Source organism: Acartia tonsa, chromosome 2 (assembly GCF_053477335.1).
Source record: "Acartia tonsa isolate MP-2025a chromosome 2, ASM5347733v1, whole genome shotgun sequence".
Lineage (NCBI taxonomy): Eukaryota > Metazoa > Arthropoda > Copepoda > Calanoida > Acartiidae > Acartia > Acartia tonsa.
In genome coordinates, this window is record NC_137261.1 from 33,360,419 (window position 1) to 33,383,993 (window position 23,575).

Genomic DNA, 23,575 nt, shown 5'->3' on the forward strand with positions numbered 1-23,575 from the left:
TCGGGTGAAAATAATGTTTTATACACATACTAAATAGGAGAAAAGACAGTTTCTTCCAATGTTTAACCGCTAGTTAAAATAATTCAACTCCATATGTTATGAAATACTACTTGAGATAGTCTAAACTAAGTCGAATATGATGGGATTTTTCCAGAAAACTGGTACCTTTTCTTATACAAAACAATAATATTACTAGCAACAGGAGAGAAAGATTTAGGAAAATAAAAAGACGTGTGTTATATTTATACCCTATTCTGTACAGTATTATCGTAGCCCATATACTTAACCCTTACAGATCGGGCCCCAATTCGCAGCTTAATAGATCGGGGGGAACATAAACAAAAAATAAATATGGTACTTAATAAAAAAAACATGAAAGTACTATTGTAGACAAAATTGATACAACATGTACGATAAAAATATAGGGGACTTAGCCAAAAAAATGTACTGTACAAAATTACAAAAAAATAATACAATTGTGTATTTTGTATAATTTTCATAATACAAAAAAATCTACCTATAGTATACAATGTATAAAATAGTTCTATTTTTTTGTTTAAATTGCATACACTTCATGTTTGATAAAAATTAATGAAATAATTAAACCGTTTTTACGACCTTTCTTATAAATAGTTTAATCTATATTTTAAACCCAAATGTACCAAAAGTTAGCCAAAATATTGTTCAATACATCACCTGAACAATAAAGAAAGTAAAACTCACTTTGCCGTACGTCCAGACATAGCTGCATAATTTCATATAGCTTTGCTACTTAATAATCAAAACCAAACTAATTATCCGTCTAGAACAGGCTGACGCGGTCCCTTTCGATTGGGACCACCACGGTGAAATATGCTATGGGACCGCGTGGGGCAAGCGTCAGCGAATGGGACAAGCGTCAAAGAAAGAGATAAAAAATGCCACAGATTGGGAAACAAACAGTTAAAACGCCTAGACATCAGCATTGACCTAGTCAAGAACCCAAGGCGTCAGCCTGTACCAGTGCAAAACTGGGGTCTAAGCTTAGTAAAACCTGAAAATATTTACAAAGTAATAATCATTACAATGAAGAAAACATGAATGTATTTACAAAGTAATAATCATTGGAATCAAGAAAACAGGAATATATTTACAAAGTAATAATCATTGAAGAAATTTACAATTTCTTGGAACCCCACCTCACTTTGAGGGGCTGTGGCCGAAAAAAATTACATTAGGGGGGGTAAATTTTTTTTACATCCCCTAAACCGGCATTGCCAGCCGGTTTCACGGATGTGCCGGTCAGGCCTGTCGGCCTGCCGGTTCGGCCGTGGCCGGCCGTCAAAGTACGGCCGAAAACGGTGTTTTTTGACGGTTTTCGGCCGATTTTGACCCAGGCCACTTTGGACGGCCGTCCCGGCCAGGGTAATTGGGGGAAAAAAATTGTGCAAAATAGCAATGAAGGCCCATGGCCCATAGAATCCAGGGATATGTGTCCCAAGTCGGTCGGCCGACCGGCCTAGCCGCACCAGCCCGCCGAAAATCCGCAAAAACAGCGAATTTTGACGATTTTCGCGACCTTTGACGGCCGCTGCCGGCCAAACGGCCGGGCCGACCGCCTTCGGCCGCACATCCCCTGAACCGGCTTGGGATGGACTACAAAAAAGTTGGAATACACGTGGCTGCGCCACAAACACACGCCGCGCTACGCGCGAAAAACACGTCAAAAAATGGCCACTTTTTGGGTGCGCTAACTTTGCCGCCAATTTAAGGCCGGAAGGCGGCCGGCAATTGCCTCCAGCAACACTAAATGATAGTTAGAGCCGGCCATTGTGGTTCCATAGGTACCTTTGGATTTTTCCTAGCCCCTCTGGGAGGCCCACAGGGGCTAATACGGCAGGCCTGGTAAAAAAATTTTTGACATGCTCTAACTTTTCCGCCATTTGGGGGAAAATGTTGGGTCATGATTTTTCGCGACCCCATCGGGCCATATTTTCAGGGTTTCAAAGGAAATTAATGTAACTTGAAAAACCTGCGCGTTATTAACGGTCAAAAAACGAGAGGATAATTTGAACGAAACGTGAAATGGAGACTTTTTTTCCGCAATTTTCAACTTTGCACGCGCGCTGCGCGCGCGTTTTTGCTCCGATTTTTGAAATTCCAATTGTCCCACCTCCGTACGGCATTCAAGAATCCATAGCAATTTTCCTTTTCAAAATCGGCCTCCGGCCGCCCCCCTGCGGGGGGGGGGTTCAACCGCCACCCCCCCATTTTTGAGACACTTGCAAAAAAATTTTTTTTCCTTGAACTTCATGCGGCTAACTTGGTAAAATTATTTCATAATTCGTTACACTCTTATTCCATATTTCACCATCATCTATCTAAAATGGCAACCAAATCTTACAGAAATACGCCATATCATTACCAACAAATCATAAATTAAAAACTAGATTATTAAATTGGGTAAAGGAATATTATTGAAAAACAGCCGTTTATCGTGTAAAGGAGCCGAAAAAATCACGGTTCTCCAAATATGTTTAAACGGACAGACATATGGTCATTTAGAATTATAGTGTAGCTTCGCCACTAAGAAAATAAGTAAATTTCCATTTTTTATTGATTTTCAACAAAAACGATTATAATATAAACATTCTATAACAATCAATATTACTAATATTATCAATTTTGAAAATTAATCAGTTTTAAAAACTACAAATTTTGCTCCAAAACTATAATGTAAAAAGGTAAAACCAAGTTTTATAATTGATATGATGTGTCGCAATATTATCAGGGAAAGAATATTCATTCTGAAAACAAACAATTGAACTTTTTATAGAAATAAATCTGCCCTACCTATGCCAAATAGCCTAAACCCTGCCCTGGACAAATTCTAAACTTTCATAAAAATTGTGAAACCATTGGCACAGCCGTTTACGAGATCTAATTTTTCTTACGGGCATCTTAAGAAATTATCTTTCATAAATCTTATTACTGTCTCCGCAAAATAAAGAAATCATTAATTTTGATTTATAGATTTTAGAAATGGAAATAGACCCATGGATAAAGATAAATATCTAGAAAAATAACATTTTTTTAACAGATTATTTTTTAAAAAGTTTCTTATTGTCCCAAAACTACCCCTTTCCCCGAAAAATTGCAACATTTGTGTTCATCTATTGGGGCACAGACAATCATTGCATTGGTAAAAAAACGATAAAGGCAAAAAATCTATAATTAAGTATAGCTATTTTTAATTTCAATAATAAAAAACCTTACATTTGATTATTCTTGTTTATTTAACGTTGTATTATAATCTTTATATGTTCTGTCTTTTCAATTTTTTCTTCAAAAAGCCTGTACTTTTCTTTGGAGCGATGAATGAAAATAAAATTGTCCAAAACTTATTGAATATTCCAATATTGCTTACATACAAATACATATATCTATAATATAAAAGTGAGGGATGTGTCATATAAAGAACAACTAAATAGCGTCTACCTTTTCTAAACGTTCAAAATAGAAGCCCTTGAAACAATATGAATTATTTGTTCGCCTGTTATTTGTGAGGAAATAATACAATATTTATAAGAAACTACTATTTTGACATGGCGAAAAGATGGAGGCATGACTATTTTTCTTTAGATAAAATATCCCTTCATAAATATAAATAAAACTACACAGCCATTTTATGATAATTTTCTTTAATCATTTCATAATTATCTATTTCTATATTTTAGGGATGGCAGGATTTTTAGGCATTTTTAGCGGAAACTATTTGAAAATTATAAATTATTAAAATTATTTGATAAAATGGGTTGATATTTTAACATAAAACTTAAGTCTAATCTTTGGTAACATTTTAAAAGTTAACAGTCGGGACTTGTTAAAGAGCTAAAAAATTAATATTGGAAAAAGCTCTGATCTAAGGAATAAAAAAAGTATAAAATCCAAAGAAGGTATTCTGAAAGTAATTATTTAGACCCTTAATGGAAAGATCTAAAAACTAGACTGAATGAATAAACGAGTAACACCTCTCTTATAGATTTTCTCTACTTTTTAAAAAGATTTTTGTTTATTAAAAATAATAATTACTAAATAATTAATGATAAAAAATATAAGACTAGAGCTTGAACATGACAAAATTCTGAAAAAAAATAAAAATTGCTTGTATTGAAAATTGCGATAGAGATCCAATTTTAAAAAATAACATCACAATTTTATTGACAGGCAGTTCTTTTCAAAATCTTACTTAACAACAACCAGCCAAACAGAGAATTATTCTTTAGAAAAAATAGTAAAAAAGACATAAAATGGTATTACTTTCACTAATATGAATTTTTACTTTTTCATATAAAAAATTTCCCCTTATTGGACAAAAGGTAATTGTATTAGAGCATCACATCTTTAAAATTATTCATGTCATTGTTTTTGTATGATAAATCGTACAGGATTATTGCTTTATTTGTATCACATTAAAACTAGCGCCAAAATGCGTCCTTTATAATATTTCTGATCACCTTTTTCGCAAGAATTTTCAAGAATTAGTGTATTTTTAATAGAGCAGCTTCTCTCTATTAATTATTATAAACACCTAGTAATGATTTTAATTATGACAATTTATTAGATCACAGCTAAGTTAGTAAGTTTGGGCATTTTGATGGATTTCATAAAATATCAAAATTCTCTTTTGTGACTTAATTAGAGATTTTAAGCTTTGATGATTGATTATGATAATCCAATATTTTGATTTGCTTGCTATGAAAGGATGAATAAATAATGTATGTTTAAATGAAGCAGCCTCCTAGCCAGCATATGAGCACTGGTAACGCGTAGTGTAATAAAGTCCGTGTTGACAACATAAGGCTATGGGCGGAGGAAGCCTCGCCGCGTTGCGGCGTGCTCTGTCCGTCGTGCGACGTTACAGAATCATCAATTTCAATATCATCACTGCTACCGTTGTTGTTATCGCCGGCGGAGCCACCGCGCGTTTTGTCAGTAACCCATGGCGGCCATTTTGATTCTGGCTCTTGATTGCCGGGCGCTTGGCTGCCCTCTGGACGACTACCGCTGCCCTCCCGCTGGTCCCAGGACTCAAGATCGTCATCCCAAGGTCCGTCTCCGGACCCTTGGGCGGCGCCAGATCCCTCAACTTCACAATCCTCGTCGTCATAGCAATCGCCGCTTCCCTCGTAACCAGAGTCGTTGGGATATTCTGAAGAAAAAAAGTCAATTAAATTTTTAAAAACAAATCCTCATATTTTTCTTTCCTTGCATAAAAAAAATCTTTTATTAAACTAATAATTTGAAAAAAATTGACTTACTTGCTTCATAATGAGGCCACTTGACTGTATGACCATTGTACGCGGACTCAAGTTTATTAATGACCAGCCGCAGCGCGAATATCTGCTCATTAATATTAGTATCCGCTATGCTGCTGTCTACCGTTACTTCAGGATTCTGATCTTGTGCAGCTAGACCATCAGCCATCAGCCGCTGGGTGTAGGTGCCGCGTTCGCGGCCGTTCCAGCAATTTTGCTCCACGCTCTCCTTTCCAGATCCGACTTCAGGGTTTTGACAGAGGATGTAAGGCAGACGAATCCAATACCCCTTGGTACCCTTCACATTAGTCATTATATCATTCACAAGCGTATCCAAACTCATGCGGCTGCCAGACGCGACATTTGAATGAATAGCAGCATCAGCCATAATTTCAGCTGGCGGCATTTGGGGGGCGCTGCCTGCGGCTGCGGATAGACGGTTATAGCTGAAGGCATTGTTGCTGATTGCCTGACGACGGCCAAGCCGCGGTCTGCCGCAATCTTCGAATACCTAAAACAGAAAATATAATTTTGAATTTAGAAGGAAAAAGATTAAATGAAAACATAAACTACACATTAAACTACATAGATTAACTAGTATTTAGTTATGCATCTGTCTTTTTATCAAGATATCTATATTAACATGCTTCTTTTTAGGTTAAAGCTTTATTTACTATTTACTTATGTAGATTGTGTACTCGATACACACACATAATTCATGTCTGACGGTTTTTTCTTTTTCCTCAATAATCTGGGATTTAGTTAAGTATTATGAAAAATAAATGGCAGAATGGAACAAAAAAGATCATAATTTGAGTTAAAGTCCAAAAGTCATAAAAAATAACAATTCCCAAAATATAAAGAATAGACATTTAAGAAATTTCCTTTTTAAGAGATAATATATCTCTCCTATAGATTCGTGTACTCAGACAAACTTAATTAGAGGCTTCAGAAAATGGGTTTCAATCGCTTCCACACAAAGTCATAACCAAAAACAACATATTTGTAAAAAAAAAACTATGTACATAATGAATAATAAAAAGATTTATGAATGAGAGTAAGGAAAATGGTAAGTTGTGTTTCTGAAGATTTGATAATCTTTTACATTCTGTGAAAGTGATAGCATAACCCAGAAAAAATTTCTTCAGATGCAAGTAAAAAACAAGATAAATATATTTTTTACTTGGAGTATAAAACAAAGAGAACAAGGATAACAACATCCATAGCAAGGGAGAACATATATATCCACGCCTGTCTTGCTACAGTATCAATAAAGAATTGTATTTATAGTTGTGATATTCTGTTGTACAGAAGACCTTGCCGAGTCACGGTTGATTTTTTATTAAATGAATAAGTTAGGGTACAATGTTTGGCACTTTCAATATAAGTAAATGATAATAACAAAGCCACAGAATACGATAATACCTTCAGAAAAATCGATGAAAATAGTTTTCATACTAAATTTTGTTTTTTTTATATTTTTTTCTAAAATGTCATGACAGAAGATGTAAAATGTCGTCTTAGTTTTTTGAAAGGATTAATCTTCTCTGAAATCTAAATTATCAAAATATTTTTTTTGGTAAATGATTATACGATATATGTCAAACATTTTATCAAAAAGAAATATTTAAAATTGTGAGGTAGAAACCTGAATAATTTTTCTTGTGGAAATAGCTTTCTGCAAATGTTGATAAACATATGTCTGCTAGCATTAAGATGTTTGTACTGCCAATACACGTTGGGTTTTATTTAAATAATTTTTTTAAAATGTTCTTTTTTTTTACCTCGTATACTAATAACGAAAATCTGATTCACTTATAGTCGGAAATTCATTATGAAACAGGGGACATGCACAAAATTTTTGAGCTCTGATCAAATAGGAGCTGAGATAATAGGGGGGCAGGCGACCGACTGATAAGTGTTAAATAGAAGTTGATTGAATATTGGTTGGAAAAGGTGATCATTAACCACCCCCACCCCCCCCCCCCCCCCCACCCCCCCAATCGACTAAGACTCGCCTACGGCCTGATCTTTTAGGATTGCTTTGTAATTCACATTTTTGAAAGTCTTTCAACAGTATACACAGCAAATTCTCTCTTTTTTAACTAACTTTCCGAACAATATACCTAAAGCATTTGAATTAACAAAGGATATGCTAATATTTTTACCATTCAAGTTTATTTAATATTCTAATAAATAGCGCAACCCTCCAAGTTATGGCTACTTTTCATGAACATATGATCTAAAGAATAAGCTCTGACGCAATGTCATGTAAGGATATTATAATATTCATTAAAAAAATTGTTATTTTTGCATATATGTTACATTTTACAGTGTTTTGTGGCTCAAAAGAAAGACAATTAAAATTTATTTCATATTATATAGTTTAAATTGCATAAGATAACCTAGAAATAGTAAAAAAGTCCCTTTCTTTTTTTGTCGTAAAACAGAAATTAACAAAGATTTTTATTAAAAAACACCTTAGTGTAAAAATTAAAAATTCTAAATATGGTCACAAAAAGATTCAATTAGTTTATTAAATGTTTCATTTTCAGCAAATGACGATTAATCTCTATTACAAAGAATAAAGTGTAAAAAGATATTCTCGTTTTAATTTTAAGCAACTTAAAATGCATTTTAATACCTTTTAATGATTTATTTTTTAAAACATCATTTTATAAAATGTTATTGATTTTTAAAGTTTTATATTAGAATGTTTTTAAATTTTGTTAACATTTTGTTTTAAATGTAGAAAATTGGTAATTCTAAACATTCAAAAAATGATTTTATTAAATTTTCATCACTTAAATTGCATGTTTGATGAAATTTTCAACTGATAATACAAGAAAAATCGTTTAAGTTTTATTATATTTTACTTTGAAATGTTAAAAAATATAATTATTGTCAAAAATGTGGAAGTTATACTTTCCTCAAAAAAAGACCTAAAACATGCAAATTAACACGTGTAATGAGATTTTTTTTCTTTCAGGTTTAATTTTAAGTAATTATTGATATTTTTTGTAAAAAGGATTTTATATAAAAAGTTTTAAAACTCGAGTTATGTAGTGGTTCTAAAAAAGGTTGCGAATTTATGCAATTTTCTTGCAAAAAAAATTTTCTAGGATTTTAAAAATAGCATAGGGTGTTATTAGACGTACTTACAGATACAATTGCTAAGTCATTTTGGCCAAACACTAAAATAAAGTTTTGACATCTGAGGGACCATACGTGGAGTAGATGATAAGTTAATAATAAAATTTCTGTCAAATGTATCAATGCTAATATGAACTATTAAAAATTTAAAAAGATAATATATACAAAGGTATAACAGTTAAAAAGAAATTTTTAAGAAACTACAGACGGCCCGACCACAATTATTAAATAGGTTCGCTACAACAAAAAAAAAGAACGTTAATCTTGCCCAGAATAAAAGATTATAGTCACTAATTTTAGAGTTTCAAATTCCTAAAAAAAACTGAAGCAATGGTCGGCCAAAAAAAATGGGGGATGGTATTTTGATGGTGCTTTAGAATGCTATCATTAGCAAGAGTTTTAAGTATGGATATCAACAGAAAAAGGGTCCAGTTTAAGGGTGGAAGGGGAAACAATGGAGTAGCAATTAGGATAACCCTCTGAAGCCCATTTATTTTCACAAAAATCTAGAGTATATTGATCCGAAGTTAAATTTTGTAATAGATTAAATTGTAATAGAATTACCGTTCCTGTTTTAGTTTAGTTTACTTCGTATGTAAAGGGTTAGAATGAGTAAAAAAAAAGAAATTAAATAGATAAAAAAGTATACCTTTTGAGTGACTTCAAAGCCAGATTCTTGGAAATTCATAATAGCATCCGAGATTTTGATGTCTATTGGTTCTACGACAGCTTCAATGTTAAATGGTCCAACCAACCTCTCTCCAACAGATATCAGACTATCTAAAAATTTAAAAAATTTTTAAAAATAAATTAGGTATTGGCTTAATTTAAAAGAAAAGTAGCACAGCAATAAAGGGGTATGAATTAGGGAAATCCTGTTGTCAACTTTCATACCAATTTAACGATTTTATATCAGGTTTTTGTATGTATTCAATTTGCTTAAATCCATAAATAAAGTATTCTTAAAATTGAAGGCTTGTAAATTAGGCAGAGAGTTTAGATAAGGACAGACACACGGACTCGCATTATCTAGAATTATTTATAAAACAGAATTATCCAATATTATAGAAAACTTTTGTGCAGTCAGCATATAAACATGTTTCCTTTATGAACACAAGTAGCGCATTAGAGTTTTTTTTTCATATTTTTAGCAATCTTTAGAAGTTCTAACATTTTTAAAAGCGAAGCTTTTCTATAATTAGGGTCGGTCCGTCCGTCCGTCCGTACGTCCGTCCGTCCGTCCGTACGTCCGTCCGTCCGAGATAGATAGCTTTTATTCGTTAATTTAGGCATGTTAGAATTGTCCTATCGATTTCAAACTTTGCATCATGATTCCTGTAGTAGTTGGGTACGATTTAGAAAGCATAGCAACTCTATAATCATTACCAAAATGTCCGTACGTCCATTTTAAACATGTTGATTTTTTACTTTTTTAACACCAAATTTTCAAGTGTTCTATTTATCCGTTTGATCTGATTTTTGGTATATTGATTCCTGGGACAACAAAGAACAATATTATAAGCGAAGCAACTCTATAATCAAGTCCAAAATGTAAGTATGTTCATAAACATTATCCTGTTTTTAAGCAGTTTTTCAACAAATTTACTTACAATTTTGATTCGACATTTGTACATTTATGTTCCGATTTTTCAGTTCAGATACTATACAAGTGTTAATGTTCGTTTGTCCTACCGTTTCAGTGCTTCGCTTTTATGGATGTTGTCATCCTTGTTTTTTTAAAACTTATTTTTAGAACAATCGTCACTAATTCTGAGATAAGTGTTGAAATAAAACAATAAAATTCTGGACTTTCGTTCTCACAATGTAGTTTAAGTTTGCTATACTTCAAAATAATTTTAATTTTTACATTTTGTAAATGTTTTCTTCACTGTTCTTATCAAAGCTTAATACTTTGATTTGTTTAATTTGCTGAATTTAGTTTTTAAAGAGTTTAAAAGAATATACTTAAGAGCTGATAAAGAGTAATAGAGAATGGGCTTATCTTGGGCTAGTTCTTATAAAAATTAAAACCTTCAAGTCACAGTTAAATATATTATTTATCTAGCTTGTTATATTACTTTGAACAAGTTTTTGGAACTGTTTTGCCTATAAATGCTGAATATATGAATAACAGGGGCAAACAGCCCCCCTCCATAAAAATAGTATTATAAAAGTTTACAATTGTTTTTAAGTACAATAAAAGATTTTTTTTCTATTTCCGAAGAAAAAAATAATATATTTTAAAACCCTGTTTGTTGTCACACGCCTTTATTTTAAATTAAATTGATAAAAAGGTTTAAATTTAGAAAAGAAAGGAGACTTAGGGGGAGAAAATAGTTAGAGGGGGGATTTATTGGTAACAATGCCTGATAAAATGGTCCCTTGTTACCAAAACTTGAAGATAAAATTGGCCAGGGTTATAAAATGTTGAATTCATTGAATAGATAACTCAAATACTTTTTCGGTGAGTGAAATTTTATGACATAAACGAAAAGTTTTTAAAATCAGAAACATTTTGAATAAATCTTTTTATTTTTTGTTTCTAATTGGTGGACATACACTTGTACTATGTATAAGAGAGGCAAAATATATTGTTTTCTTAAATTGACAGTTAATAAGTATGTACCTAGTACGTAAATTTTTAGCTGGCATTTTCATAAAATCACTCATAAAGTCACTAAACATAACAGTTGTACCCAGATATATAGCAGCTTTCTATATATTTTTATCTATTTACTTAAGGAAATAAATAAATTTAAAAATTGAATAGAAATAATCATTTCTTTTATTTCTTTATAAAACTAAATTCTCTTATCTCTGCATATATCACAAGAATATAAGAGACAATGACAATATTTTTTAGTTAAGCAATCACTTTATAACTCGGGTATGTAACGCTTATTTAAAAGCTATCATTTCTAGGCATTTTTAAAATAATTTATCAATTATATTGTACCATACTTTAAAATGATTTTATTAAGTGTTGTTCATTTATATAATTTTTGTTAAATTTGCCTTTATTTTTAAAATTCTATCCTTAATAAAATTATTCGTGGGAAATACTTTTCTTTTGGGAGGATAAATTTTGAATAGAAATACAAAAGAAAGATTTATGCTACTTCATCATATTAATAAAACACAGAAATAGATATATTTAGGTAGCGCAGCTATTCTAACTAAGATTATTTCCTCCTGGCTGATCGTTTGGATGAACAAAAATTTCCTCAGCCTCCATAGTAGATTTGAGTTGATCTAACTTTGTGTCATGCTGAAGTATTTTTTACATTGGCAGCTACACCACTACTTACATTTTTTTGCTAATTCCCCTGAATAACTTAATTTTAATTTTGCACCGAATTGCTAAAATGAATCCAGAGTGTCGGACAGGAAAATTAGGATCAAATATCAAAGCAAATTGTTTCAGCTTGTATAAACTTTGCTATTATCATTATCTAAAGGTCAAAACATAAGGAGGTTTAGGTTAATAGAGATTAAAAAATCTTTCCAAATATAACTTTTTCTCAAATCTTAACTGGATTAGGGGGAGGGGGCAATATTTCGAAACATATAAAAATAGAGACCAATATAGCTATGAGTGATTGGTTTAACGTCACCTCCCCGATTTCTTACTTTCATAATAAACTCCTTGTACAGAACTGTTTGATTACACTATTTCCTTTTTCTTAACTAATGTCATTCGAGTTGTTAATATTAGAGCTATCATATTAATTATCGCAGTAAAAACAGCATAATCTAGACAACAAAAGTACAATCAATAATACAAAGTAGTACGATGTCTGTCTGTCTGTCCGTCCGTCCGTCTGAAGCTTAAGATCTCGGTAACCACTGAACCGATCGGATTCTACTCTTGAGGGTATATACCTATTGGTCCTGTGGTGGTTTTAAGCTATTTTCTTGGGGGGTGGGACACCCCTAACCCACCAAAAACAAAAAAATCCCCCCCGTTATTTTTTATTTTGCTCTGCTACAGGCTGCCGCAGGCTGCCCTTTATTATTTTTTATTCTAGCATTTATTTTGAATGAAAGAATAGCTACATTCTCTCACTAAAAACAATAAATATTAATTTTTTATCACCTCTTGGGGCAAAGCCCCTAGAGGCTAGGGGCGAAGCGTACAGACGGATGTACCATAGTTATAAACTTATAGCGAACGTCTGTAGAAAAATAATATTTTATAGAACTCTAACTCTCATTGTTCGAATAAATTCAGCCAATGTGACACTTTGTTTGGTTTAAGTTACAAAGACGTATTTATTTACTATAAATCTTAATATAAAAGTTTTATTCTTGGGAGACATTTTCATTGCGAAGCCCAATCATTCCGCAAAACGTAAATTTTAAAATGAAAATTATTACTACAGCACAGACTGTTTCTTTTTCAAATCTTTTGCCTTGCACTTGTATATATTTGATTATCTAGAGTGTCTTTTGGCGAATTATAAAACACATTTTATAGATGAAAATATGCGCAAGTACATTCACACAAAAGAAAGTTAATTTACAATCCCAATAAATTAGTCACCTTCCAATGAATGCTATTAATAATATTTACATTACTCATTCTATGTACAGATACTACATATACAACTAGAGCATGTCTGTAATGGTCAATCAATAATAAACTATCTAAGTGTTTTTTTACTCTTATACTTTACCATTGATACGCCACTTAAGAAAAAACTGTCGTTTGTTTTAGATAAAAAGACTACTTACCTATATAATTGTCCCAAGTATCAGAAAGTTCCGTATGATACGCCAGGCATCCTTTCATAACATTCAGACAATAATTTGTACAGGGCCTGATGGCCGGCAGCCCCTGACAGCTGGGGCAGCTGGTCATGCGGGTCAGCGCGTCCACGCACTTGTCGCTGGGAGAAATCTTGAGCACCCGCGTCAGGATCTTTTTGCCCTCTAGCAGGGCTTGCGCAAATGTGCGTGTGGCGACAAAGCTGCGGCGAAGTTGGAGGGTGAGCTTTTTTGGTACGTCGCCGAAAGGCTGCAGCTTCTGCATGTTCTCACTTACACATTGAAGATACCTTAAAAATAGATTATCAAAATTGATACTTCTAATAATGACTATAATAATAATTAACCCTTAAAAACTCTTAACTCTTAAAAAAAAACATGGGTTACCCATGAAAAAAAACATACAACTTTTTGACATATTAACAAATAATCTTACTTTTACTTGGTATGATTTAGTTCCATAGACATATTAATCTTGGTTACAAACATGTAACCATAACTAACCACAACAAAAGACTAATAGGCAGGTTTAAGGCTATCATAAACAAATATGTTACAGTTCCTTTAATGGTTGATCCTTCCTCCTACTTTATTGTCATGCTCTAAGTTGATGAAAAAATTCCTAACTTTTCATTAATCATAGTTTACCCCTTTTATTCAAGCCAAAAAATATATATTAGGCGGTTATATAGACATTCTCTAACTTACCATAACACAAACGTTTCCAGAACAGTAATTTTACTGTGATTTCAATTTTGATAAATAATTACTTTAGATAAGTCTGATAACTTTAAAAAGTAATTTAGGAAAGTTTTTATTATTGTCTATAACGAAAATAAATGATTTATTGTATTTGTAAAGGCTATTTATTTCATTAAAAAAATATTATTTTAGGACTAAAGATTTTTTTATAAGCAAAAGACAAGCGTAAACCGAAATTGTCAATATGATTGTATAGATTTTTTTAAAGGAATTTTTATTTTCGATAGTTTGAAAAGTTAAAGAGAAAATAATTTTCTTCGTATAATGTCTTTAGCTTTGAAATTATTAGTATTTGACTTTTTGCTTCAAAAACTTTTAATATCATGGGATATAAAAATATATAAAGTTCGCCTCAAAACTGTCATTGTTGTTAACTTTTGTGAAGGGCAATAAAGGCAAACTTTTGTTGACTTTTAGATTTTATTATTTATTATGAAAAGGCGTTTTTATTGCCTTATTTATGGTAAATATTACAGTACTGCAAATAGGCTTATCTTTTATATTAATAATTTTTGAGATAATAATTACAATAAGTCAGGTGCTTGAGAGTTTTATAATCCTTTATTATACAGTTTTTAAACAAAGTTTAGGTTTTCATACCTGGACTCAATTGAGTACTCATATATTTCATAAAGATACTTCATCCATTTTGCTAGCCTGTGCTATATTTTGTGATTACTGTAAATGATATCTTTAATGCTGATCAAAATATAAATTTTAATAATTTATGTGACCGTCCTTTGTGATAAATATTATGCATAGTATATATTTACACAAGATTAAAGTAAATTGTTGAAAATAATAACTTATCAGTGTTTTATTGAGGTCACATCATATAAGGCTGAGTTTTATACAAAATATTGATATCCCAGCTAAATTGTTGTGTTTATATTTTGTCAACAAAGGACATCAGTAGTATTGACATAATAAGAAAGAAAATAGTCGATAAAGGCTCCTAGTCGTTCTTTATACGTTCTACATTCCATTTAATTCATTATTACTTATTAATATCATTATTATTATTCTTTTTTCTCAGAACTCACGTCCCTGTACTTAAGTGCCACAAATTCTTATCTTCAACAAACACGCAATTTTCAACAAAAAATTATTTTGATTGACAACTGTATTTTTATCAACAGGTTATTAAGGGAAGAGGGACATTTTGGTGTCAAAGTAACATATGTTGAGGAGCCTTTTGGAGTAACAAACATTAAATATAAAGGAATACGAAAAACTTTAGTTCTAAAAAGAAATAACTGGATCTTTTCCGACTATATATTTTTAACAATATATTTCTCTGTTCCAAGGCTTAACATTTCAATCTTAGTTGACATATTTTAAAGAAATGAAAATAACATTCATTTGATTGTCCTATTCAATTTTAGATCAATGTTTTATTTCACTTTTTGCTCGAAATTTTAACTTTTTTTGTTGAAAAATCAAATATAACATTTGATATTTTATTTCAATACGTCAAAACCGGTGACAGGTATCTTGGAATAAATATATATAGGTTAATCTTTACTCGTAATTATTATATTAAAGATAGAAAACGGGTAAATGGTTAGCTCTCCTATATTGACCTATCCATCTATCCATGATTGAAACATTATATTTTCAAATTTGTTCTAAAGTAATATTTAGAATTGAATGGTAAGGAAAGATATGGAAATATATGTTATATATGACTTTGGTTAGAGCTTTAATTGTTTTAAAATAGACCCTCTTCACTTCCCCCCCCCCCCCATCATCCCCCTCCCTAAATGAATTTAAAGTAAACAAGATTATCTCCTTTTAAAGTTTTTTAATAAAATCATTTTTTATTGTGGAGTGGGGGGGGATTTAATTCTGAATTATTTTAGAATGAAGGAATTTAGTTGAAAGTGTGTAAATGTGCAAGAGTGTGTGTGTGTGTTTGCTAATGTCAGATGTGTCCTTAGAGTTACATTTCGTTGCTCACAATTTAGGCTGGTCCTTTGGTTCTCTTATCCTATGCATTACAGTAAAATTAAACCTTCTTTAGTCCCAAGTGATTTGGTGATACACGATGAACAATGAACTTAAACACCACTTTTTCATCCCATTAAATTTGCATATTTCTTACAATATTAACAATTTATTCTACATAAAGAGTTGGATTATCTTAATTTCTTCTATATTTTTATTATTACACCTTTTTTATATCTTATAGGGGTATACCAATGTAATATATTGGTTAAACTTTGCAGTCATTACCAAACTTTCTTTACATTTTCTTAAGATTATTTAAATTATTATTTTGAAATCATTTGTTACTTCGTTTTTATCCAATTTTTAGCTTTAAAACAATGTTTAACTATTCAACACAAATATTTAGAAACATTTGACAGATTGTTACACAAATTTAGCTGGAAAAATATGTTTTCACATGCCCTAGTAATATCTAGAAGACGTAGATAAGAAGTATTTACGTCAAATGCAAAAAAAGAATTTTTGCTTAGCTTTTAAAAAAGCGTTAACGAGGGTTTAATTTAGCCGTATGAGTATCTTATTTTTCAGCTAATATGTTCTTAATTTACTTGCTGTTAGTGTTATGCTTAGACTACAGTAGGGACAATTATTCTTTAACAATTAAACTTGGGAAACTTACTTGTTATCAAAAGTATATTGAGAGTTTAGCACAGTAAACATCCTCTGATACAAATGGGTGAAAAATCTTTTCAGTGCCTCCTCTAAATCCACGTTTCCATTCTCATAATAGTTCTCAAGCTCCTTGAAGAAATCTGTGAACACGTCTGAGTTTCTCTCGTACAGGATGCCGTAGGTCTTCTTGAACATCAGGTGAAATTCTCGCTTCGAGTTCGTCAATAGGCTTGTGAAAAATTCTGAAAAAATTGTAAAAATCAGGGAATGTCATCCATTTTAGGGAAATGAAGTGAGATTGCGCTTTAGTTACCTTAGTGACAGACTGACTTATATATCTATTCATAGAGTAGCTTTGCTGCACAAAAATTTATATTGATCCTTATGAACCACAAAACTAAAATAAAAAGTAAAAATACATGTTATCACTTGAGAAAATGTCTAGAAAATGTTGGGAATTTATTTTGCTAAAAGCATGGAGTGATATGTTGACAAGGGACCCTTTATTGTGTTTCCTCAGAATAACAAAAAAATGTTATTGCTGTGCTAATTACAGAAATATTTTTTTTATTTAAAAAAGTGCATAACTATTTTTTTCAATACAAAAAAAAATTGTTTTACTTAAATGTTTGTCTGTCTGCCGTTTTCAAAAAAAATTTTAAACATTAGCAGAACATCCCACAACTCACTTTTCCCTTGCTCAGGACAGGTAAAATTTATTTACTATGGCCCAAAACTGGACATTAATACAAGTAAAATAAAATTTTAAAAAAGAAAAGAATCCATTTTTAAAAAGATTTTTTGGGAGACTTACGATTTTGTTCTTTTGAAAGCATGCATATTGGATTTTTGTCCTTTATAAAAAAAAGTAGGATTCGGAGATAGGTAAATTGAAGCAAAATAAATATCTCCCTTCCATTTATTATTTTTTTTAGGGGGAGGGGGGAAAGGGGTCTTTATTAATTGAACGATATGAACCACTTCTCCTTTGGGATTATTATTGATTTATTTTCCATTGGTTTCCCAAAAACATTGAAGTCAAATTCAGGATTGACATAGCTGTCACAGTCTAATCAATATTTTCCCAAAATTTATGTATTTTTTATCGCAAATTTTATATTTATAAGTTTTAAATGCGCAGTAACTCTTTAAATGTGCTCTGTACAAAATGCTTATAATTTTTTATCTAAATAAGTTTTTATCCCTGTTTTTAAGAGCTAAAAGTTAACCTAGGTAATATGTTTTTATACCCATAAAAAAGAAGTAAAGAACAATAAAAAATGAAAAATATATGTGTTTATGAGCAATTACACAATAGTTGGTTAGATAAAGATAAAATAAGAAAATAACACCACTCATATTAAACTTTGAAGTATCTATTGACTTATAATTTCAATAGTGTATTTTCTATTCATTAAATAAAAGAGGCTAAGAGATAAAAATGATATAGAATACAAAGTTAACAATATACAATATGCAATAATTAAGTCGATAAGATAATGCATTCATACCAAGAAACCTATATTGAATTATTAGTCTTGAGTATATAAAGGGTGAGCAAAAAAAATGCGTACCTTTTTAAAATTGAAATTGCGCGGCTTGTGTTAATAGTAGAAAAATGTTATGCATATCGTTAAAACCGCTTTGAACTCTATTTTTAGGAAATATCAGAACGATTCCTATGCTACGTATAGTTGGGAAGCTACGTGTTAAAATGTCTCAACTGATGTAAAACTTGACTTGCGAGTAAATTTTAAAATATAACTAAAAATTAGAGAAGATATTTTGCAAAAAGAGATGCCTACATTTTTAAATTTCAAATTGCGCAGCTTGTGTTAATAGTAGAAAAATGGTACGCATACCGTTAGAACCGCTATGAACTGTATTTTTTAAAAATATAAGAACGGTTCCTGTGCTACGCATAGTTTAGAAGCCAGATGGTAAAATGTCCCAAAATTTACTCGCAAGTCAAGTTTTAAGTCAGTTGGGACATTTTAACACGTAGCTCCTAAACTATGCGTAGCACAGGAATCGTTTTTATATTTCCTTAAAATAGACTTCATAGCGGTTCTAACGATATGCATAACATTTTTCTACTATTAACACAAGCCGCGCAATTTCAATTTTAAAAAGGTACGCATTTTTTTTGCTCACCCTTTATAATATCAGCACCAAAGCTTAACACGGCCCAACCTTTGCTCCCCTGAACACCTTCCACCAAATTTATGTTTGACTTTCAGTTTATAAGTTCTTTACTCATGCTGAGAATGGGGAAAAATATTATCAAAAAACCACAGAAACACATACCTACAAAGTTTTATTTTGCTTTTATTTATTCAACACAGGAATCATTGGTAGAAGTAAATTTTTAATATTGCCAGTGTAGTTTACTTTTTAAGTTTATTAGAATATTTTTCCCTGATCATAAGCACATACATAGGTCTCAGTAATGAGTTGTAAAGATAATAATCTAAACATAATTCTTTACTGTGAACACAGAAGAAAAAAGTGTTTTAGCAATATCCCTTTGGTCGTTGGTTGTTGACCCTCCCCTCCCCCCCACACACACACCATAAGATTTCTCTAATCAGGTTTTTTGACTTAGTCGCATAAAACAGTTTATTCGGAGAGCAACCTTACTAAAATCGCCTAAATTTGCCCGCCAAGGCTAAGGGGGAGGTGGCATGTGCATCTACTAGCTATCAAAAGATTGTGCCTAAATATTTTGTTCATTCAAATTTTTATCTTTAGTAAAAGAATTTTTGTGGCTCATAGAAAAAATAGCAGCTTTTGTTTGTCTGCTAAAAGCAGTTTAGTCAGACGAAGAAGGAATTCTAAAAAACGACAAAAAAAGTTTTCAAGGATTTAATTCCATGCCTTTTTTCATTTTTTATTGGATTTAAGGATTATGAAGAAAGGACAGGGACATTGCACCCAAAGAAAATTATTTTGTCTTCATCAATATGCCAGTTATATAGAAAAAGAAATATTTTTCATATTAAACACCATAAAATTGCAAAAAGTTAAGTTAAGCCCTGATTAAAAAAATATAAATCATCAAATCTTAGAAAATATAAATGCTTTTTTGGATCGACTGTTTTCTCAAAATGATTCCATCAAAAAAGTGAAAAATTGACACTTACCATCAAACATCTTAGATTTATTTTGGAAAAGCTTGATAATATGCTTGGCGCTGTTGGCCATGGTGTTGGTGTATGTCTCCCTGGACACAGTCCACAGCTTTGTCTCCATCTCTCTTGTACAGCAGGTCTCACCTCGGGGACATATTTGTAAGTGGATTCCTGAAATATTACACAGTTAGGCAACTAAAGTCTTGTAAAACACGAATACAAAAAATATATGAGAGAGAGTAAAATAACCTAACAATTATAGAGGTATTACACATACAAAAATATTGATGCATAGATAATAGGATAAAAATATTAAATAAAAATCTTTTTAATTTTAAAAATTTTTAAAATTAAGCATAAAGGAAAATTTCTTTCGATATAAAAATGTTAAGCTATGGGTATTATGGATTATATTTTTATAAAACAAGGATGACAAATCAATAGGTAGCGAAGCACATGAATGTAAAATAAATTGATAAGATAACACACAGGTGGAGAAAGTTAATTATAGAGTAGATGCTCATATATCAAGGGAAACTTCACAAGAAAACCTTATTTCCATAACAGCAAAGAAAATGATGGTTTGACATGGCTAATAGAGATTTGAAAATTTTAAATTATAGAGAAGTTTTGATATAAAAAAAAGAAACCCGTCATTGAAAGAAATTGGTCATGCCTAAATAAATTCCAATCTAGCATTTATGATAGTCTTTAAATATATTTTTAAAAAGAATTTAAATAATATAAGTGATATTATCAGAATAAAATCGTCCTAGTAAATTAAAAAAAACATTACATGAAATTTTAAAACAGTTCCTTTTTCATTTTACTAGCGGCTGCGCTCCTAGCCTCTAGTAGCTCTCTATCGAAGGAAAAGACATGAAAATAGTCTAAAACCATACTAAAATCAAAATCTATAAATAAATTAGCCTACAAACAGCTTAAAATACAGCTTTTCTAAAATGGAGAACTCAATCGGTTCAGTAGTAATCAAAATCTGAAGCTACAGACAAAAAAAACCTTACTTTATTTTTCTTTAGTTTAAAAACCGACACTGAGAGAAAAATGGAAACTATTTTGGCTATTTGGTATTTAGTGTGATTATGGCATAATTCTTTTTACATGTATGATAACCGTGAATAATGATATTTATTGATTATCAAGTTATAAATGATAGTGGATATATATTCACTGAAACAAGGAATAACAAGTTTTTTACTCAGAAACAAGCTAAAAGCAAAAAAGGAAATTATAGACAGATAAAAAATAAAAATGTCTTAATTTAATTTCTCGAATAAACATATATTTTCCGAATAACGATATTATAATGATAACATTATGACTAACGGCAAAATAGAGTAAATGTTTAAGAGATTTTTTGGAATAATCATCCGTTTCTTTTTATGCCCAAATGTTGCATAAAAGAATGTGAGTGAATACATTTTTCTTCTGCCTGACTGTAGCCAGTCATTGACTTACAACATTCAACATTTTGTAGATTCAGGTTTCTAGTTGCAATCAGAAATGGTTATTTTGAATAATCAAGTATGTCGACATAAATTAACATTTGTCAAAATTATTTTTTACAATATAATTTTTAACTTTCTTGAAAATTTGGGGAAATTTCATTGAATTTTTCAAATTTCTTCTTTTGACTTTGATGTTTGAATATGTAATCGTTTGATTTCAGTCAAATTTAGATATTTTAACATTTTTATATACTGTACATGAATGTGTGTAATTATATCTTCGTTACAAAAGATATTTCTATAGATTTGAATTTTGAATTTATTTTTTTTAATAACTAGATGAATATTACTCCAATATATTGTATTTTTAATAAAAATAAATTTTCTATGATTAAGAACAAATATTATTGTATAAATATTGTTTTTAACAAAGCAAGACTTATACAGGAGTAGGGGTGTGAGGCATTAAGAAATATATGTAGTTCTTAATTCTTTTTCATTTTTCTTCGGATAGAATTGTTTTCTTTAAAGTTTAAGTAAAAATCTATTGTAAAAACTATCCTTCAGTGCAGTGTTTTTAGGCAAAGAAAGGGTAGACTTACCAGAATTAATAAATCTTAGATAGTCCTATCCCTGTAATCCTGTGGTTATAAGAGTTGACATATTTTGCATCGCGCCTAAAGCTGTCAATATTTCTGCTAGTAGAAGAAAGGGTTGAGGGAAATATTTGTATATTATGATAAAGTTTCAACAATGTAACTTAATTTCCTCTTAGCTATGTATGCATTATCCTGACGTTAAATAGATGATTTGTCCATTTTTCAATAGTAATTATAGCTGACATGAAATTATCTTGCTTTATTTGTGTGATATCCAATTCAACATTAAACAAAGTTGAGGAAACTAATGACAACAACAACACTATCTTAATAATTTCATTGTAGCTTAAATATCTTCTTTACTTATTAATTTTAGTTTGAAATTTATAAAGTTAGTTTCTAAAAACGTATATTTTTATTGTTCCATCGCCTTGATATTATAAAAATAACACTAAAAATTTCCAATAAACAAATACCTCCACTTGACTTGATAGATTTTAAATGTGTAAAAACAAACAATTTTGTTTTAATATGATTATTAAATCAAAATAGAACTTCATTATTGCTCCAAAAATTGCAATTTCATTTATTTTATCTCAAACTTTTCCCCCAATAAAAGAATATTTAAATACAGATCTGGTAATTGATAAAATTTAACATTTTACCAATTTTTGGATGCAATACTATTACAGCTGTTGAAAATTATGAAATTTAAGTTTGAGTTAAAATATTGAATTGGTTATAACAAAAATTGGTTATTACCTTGTCTTGGTGAGGTAGGCACTTCAGATACATCCAAATTCTTATTATGAAAAATATATCTAATTGCATGGCAGGCGATTTCGCCACTACTTACAACATTATTTGTTAGAAAAATTAGATAAAAATACAGCAGAGTAGGGCCACAAACCCTCTGCACTGAAATCTTCATGTTTACTGCTGGTTTTACCAATCAGCTGACACAAAAACAGGTTTTTGGTGTCATAACAAAGATTTTTTTGGTAGAATTTGAGTCACTTTACTTTGAAATTAGGTTTATAACTTTGTTTTATTATTCATTTAACTTAATTAAGCATTTTAGCTTATGATATAATTTCACCTATTAGTAATCTTTAAAATTTCAGAGACTCCGATAACATTAATGGATGGCGAAAGCCAATAAACTGACGGACAAAAGTTGCGGTGAAAAGGAACCCCCGCCCCTTTTTTTTATCCCCCTGGTGCAAAATAGAAATAATAGGGAAGTTGGTGTCATTTTCTCGAGGGTGTCATAGCGACACGGTCCGACGATATTTGAGACGCGGTCAGAAATAATTTGAGTGTTTCCGCACACAGATCCACAGACACGCACAAGCACTCTTGTCACACTCACGCCAACACCCACGATCACTCAGACCCACACACACACCGGCTTTGATGAAAAATGAGCGGAGAGTGGCTGAGACTTCGAAAGCAAAAAAGGGGTGACATTTGAAACCCAAAGACAATGGGAAGTGAAATGAATAAGGCATTCTTTCAATAAAGCAAGGGAAAGGGGCCTGAAAGGGATTAAAAACATTTAGAAATTGGGTCTGGGCACTAAAGGGGAAGCAGAATCTGGCGGTAATGTAAAGAGGATTAAGTATTAATGGAGAGAAAGAAAAAAGGGAAGATGACACATAAATGAATTATGCTCTAAACGCTCAATAGATGTCTCTAAAATAAAACTTTATAATATTTTTATGATTGTAGATTGAACTGCAATCTATCGGCCACTTATAATGTTATAAATTGCA

The 23,575-nt window shown here is 31.0% G+C and overlaps 3 protein-coding genes across 11 annotated transcripts in view; all 3 read right to left on the reverse strand.

Moving 5' to 3' along the window:
• The window catches only part of LOC145311644 (UDP-N-acetylglucosamine transporter-like), a 384,555-nt gene that overhangs the window by 307,174 nt on the left and 53,806 nt on the right, over positions 1 to 23,575 (reverse strand). The gene's annotated exons all lie outside the window — the stretch shown is intronic.
• LOC145311638 (uncharacterized) overlaps positions 1 to 23,575 on the reverse strand; it is a 368,391-nt gene that overhangs the window by 291,022 nt on the left and 53,794 nt on the right. The window lies entirely within an intron of this gene.
• Positions 2,579 to 22,973, reverse strand: dlp (glypican dally-like). Its single transcript, XM_080150559.1, has 7 exons — positions 22,563 to 22,973; positions 19,745 to 19,903; positions 16,609 to 16,843; positions 13,185 to 13,507; positions 9,100 to 9,230; positions 5,301 to 5,808; positions 2,579 to 5,191 (listed from the first exon to the last, which is right to left on the reverse strand). The coding sequence occupies exons 1-7, from the start codon at positions 22,729 to 22,731 to the stop codon at positions 4,764 to 4,766; spliced, it is 1,953 nt and encodes a 650-aa protein (XP_080006685.1). The 5' UTR covers positions 22,732 to 22,973; the 3' UTR covers positions 2,579 to 4,763.

Bases quoted from the DNA above. Each gene is read 5' to 3' on its own strand.
- dlp (XM_080150559.1), bottom strand. From the start codon at position 22,731: ATGAAGATTTCAGTGCAGAGGGTTTGTGGCCCTACTCTGCTGTATTTT. The intron at 13,508-16,608 runs GTAAGTTTCCCA...TCTATTTTTAAG, and splicing joins CAATATACTTTTGATAACAA to GTATCTTCAATGTGTAAGTG. The intron at 5,192-5,300 runs GTAAGTCAATTT...TTTTTTCTTCAG, and splicing joins GTGGCCTCATTATGAAGCAA to AATATCCCAACGACTCTGGT.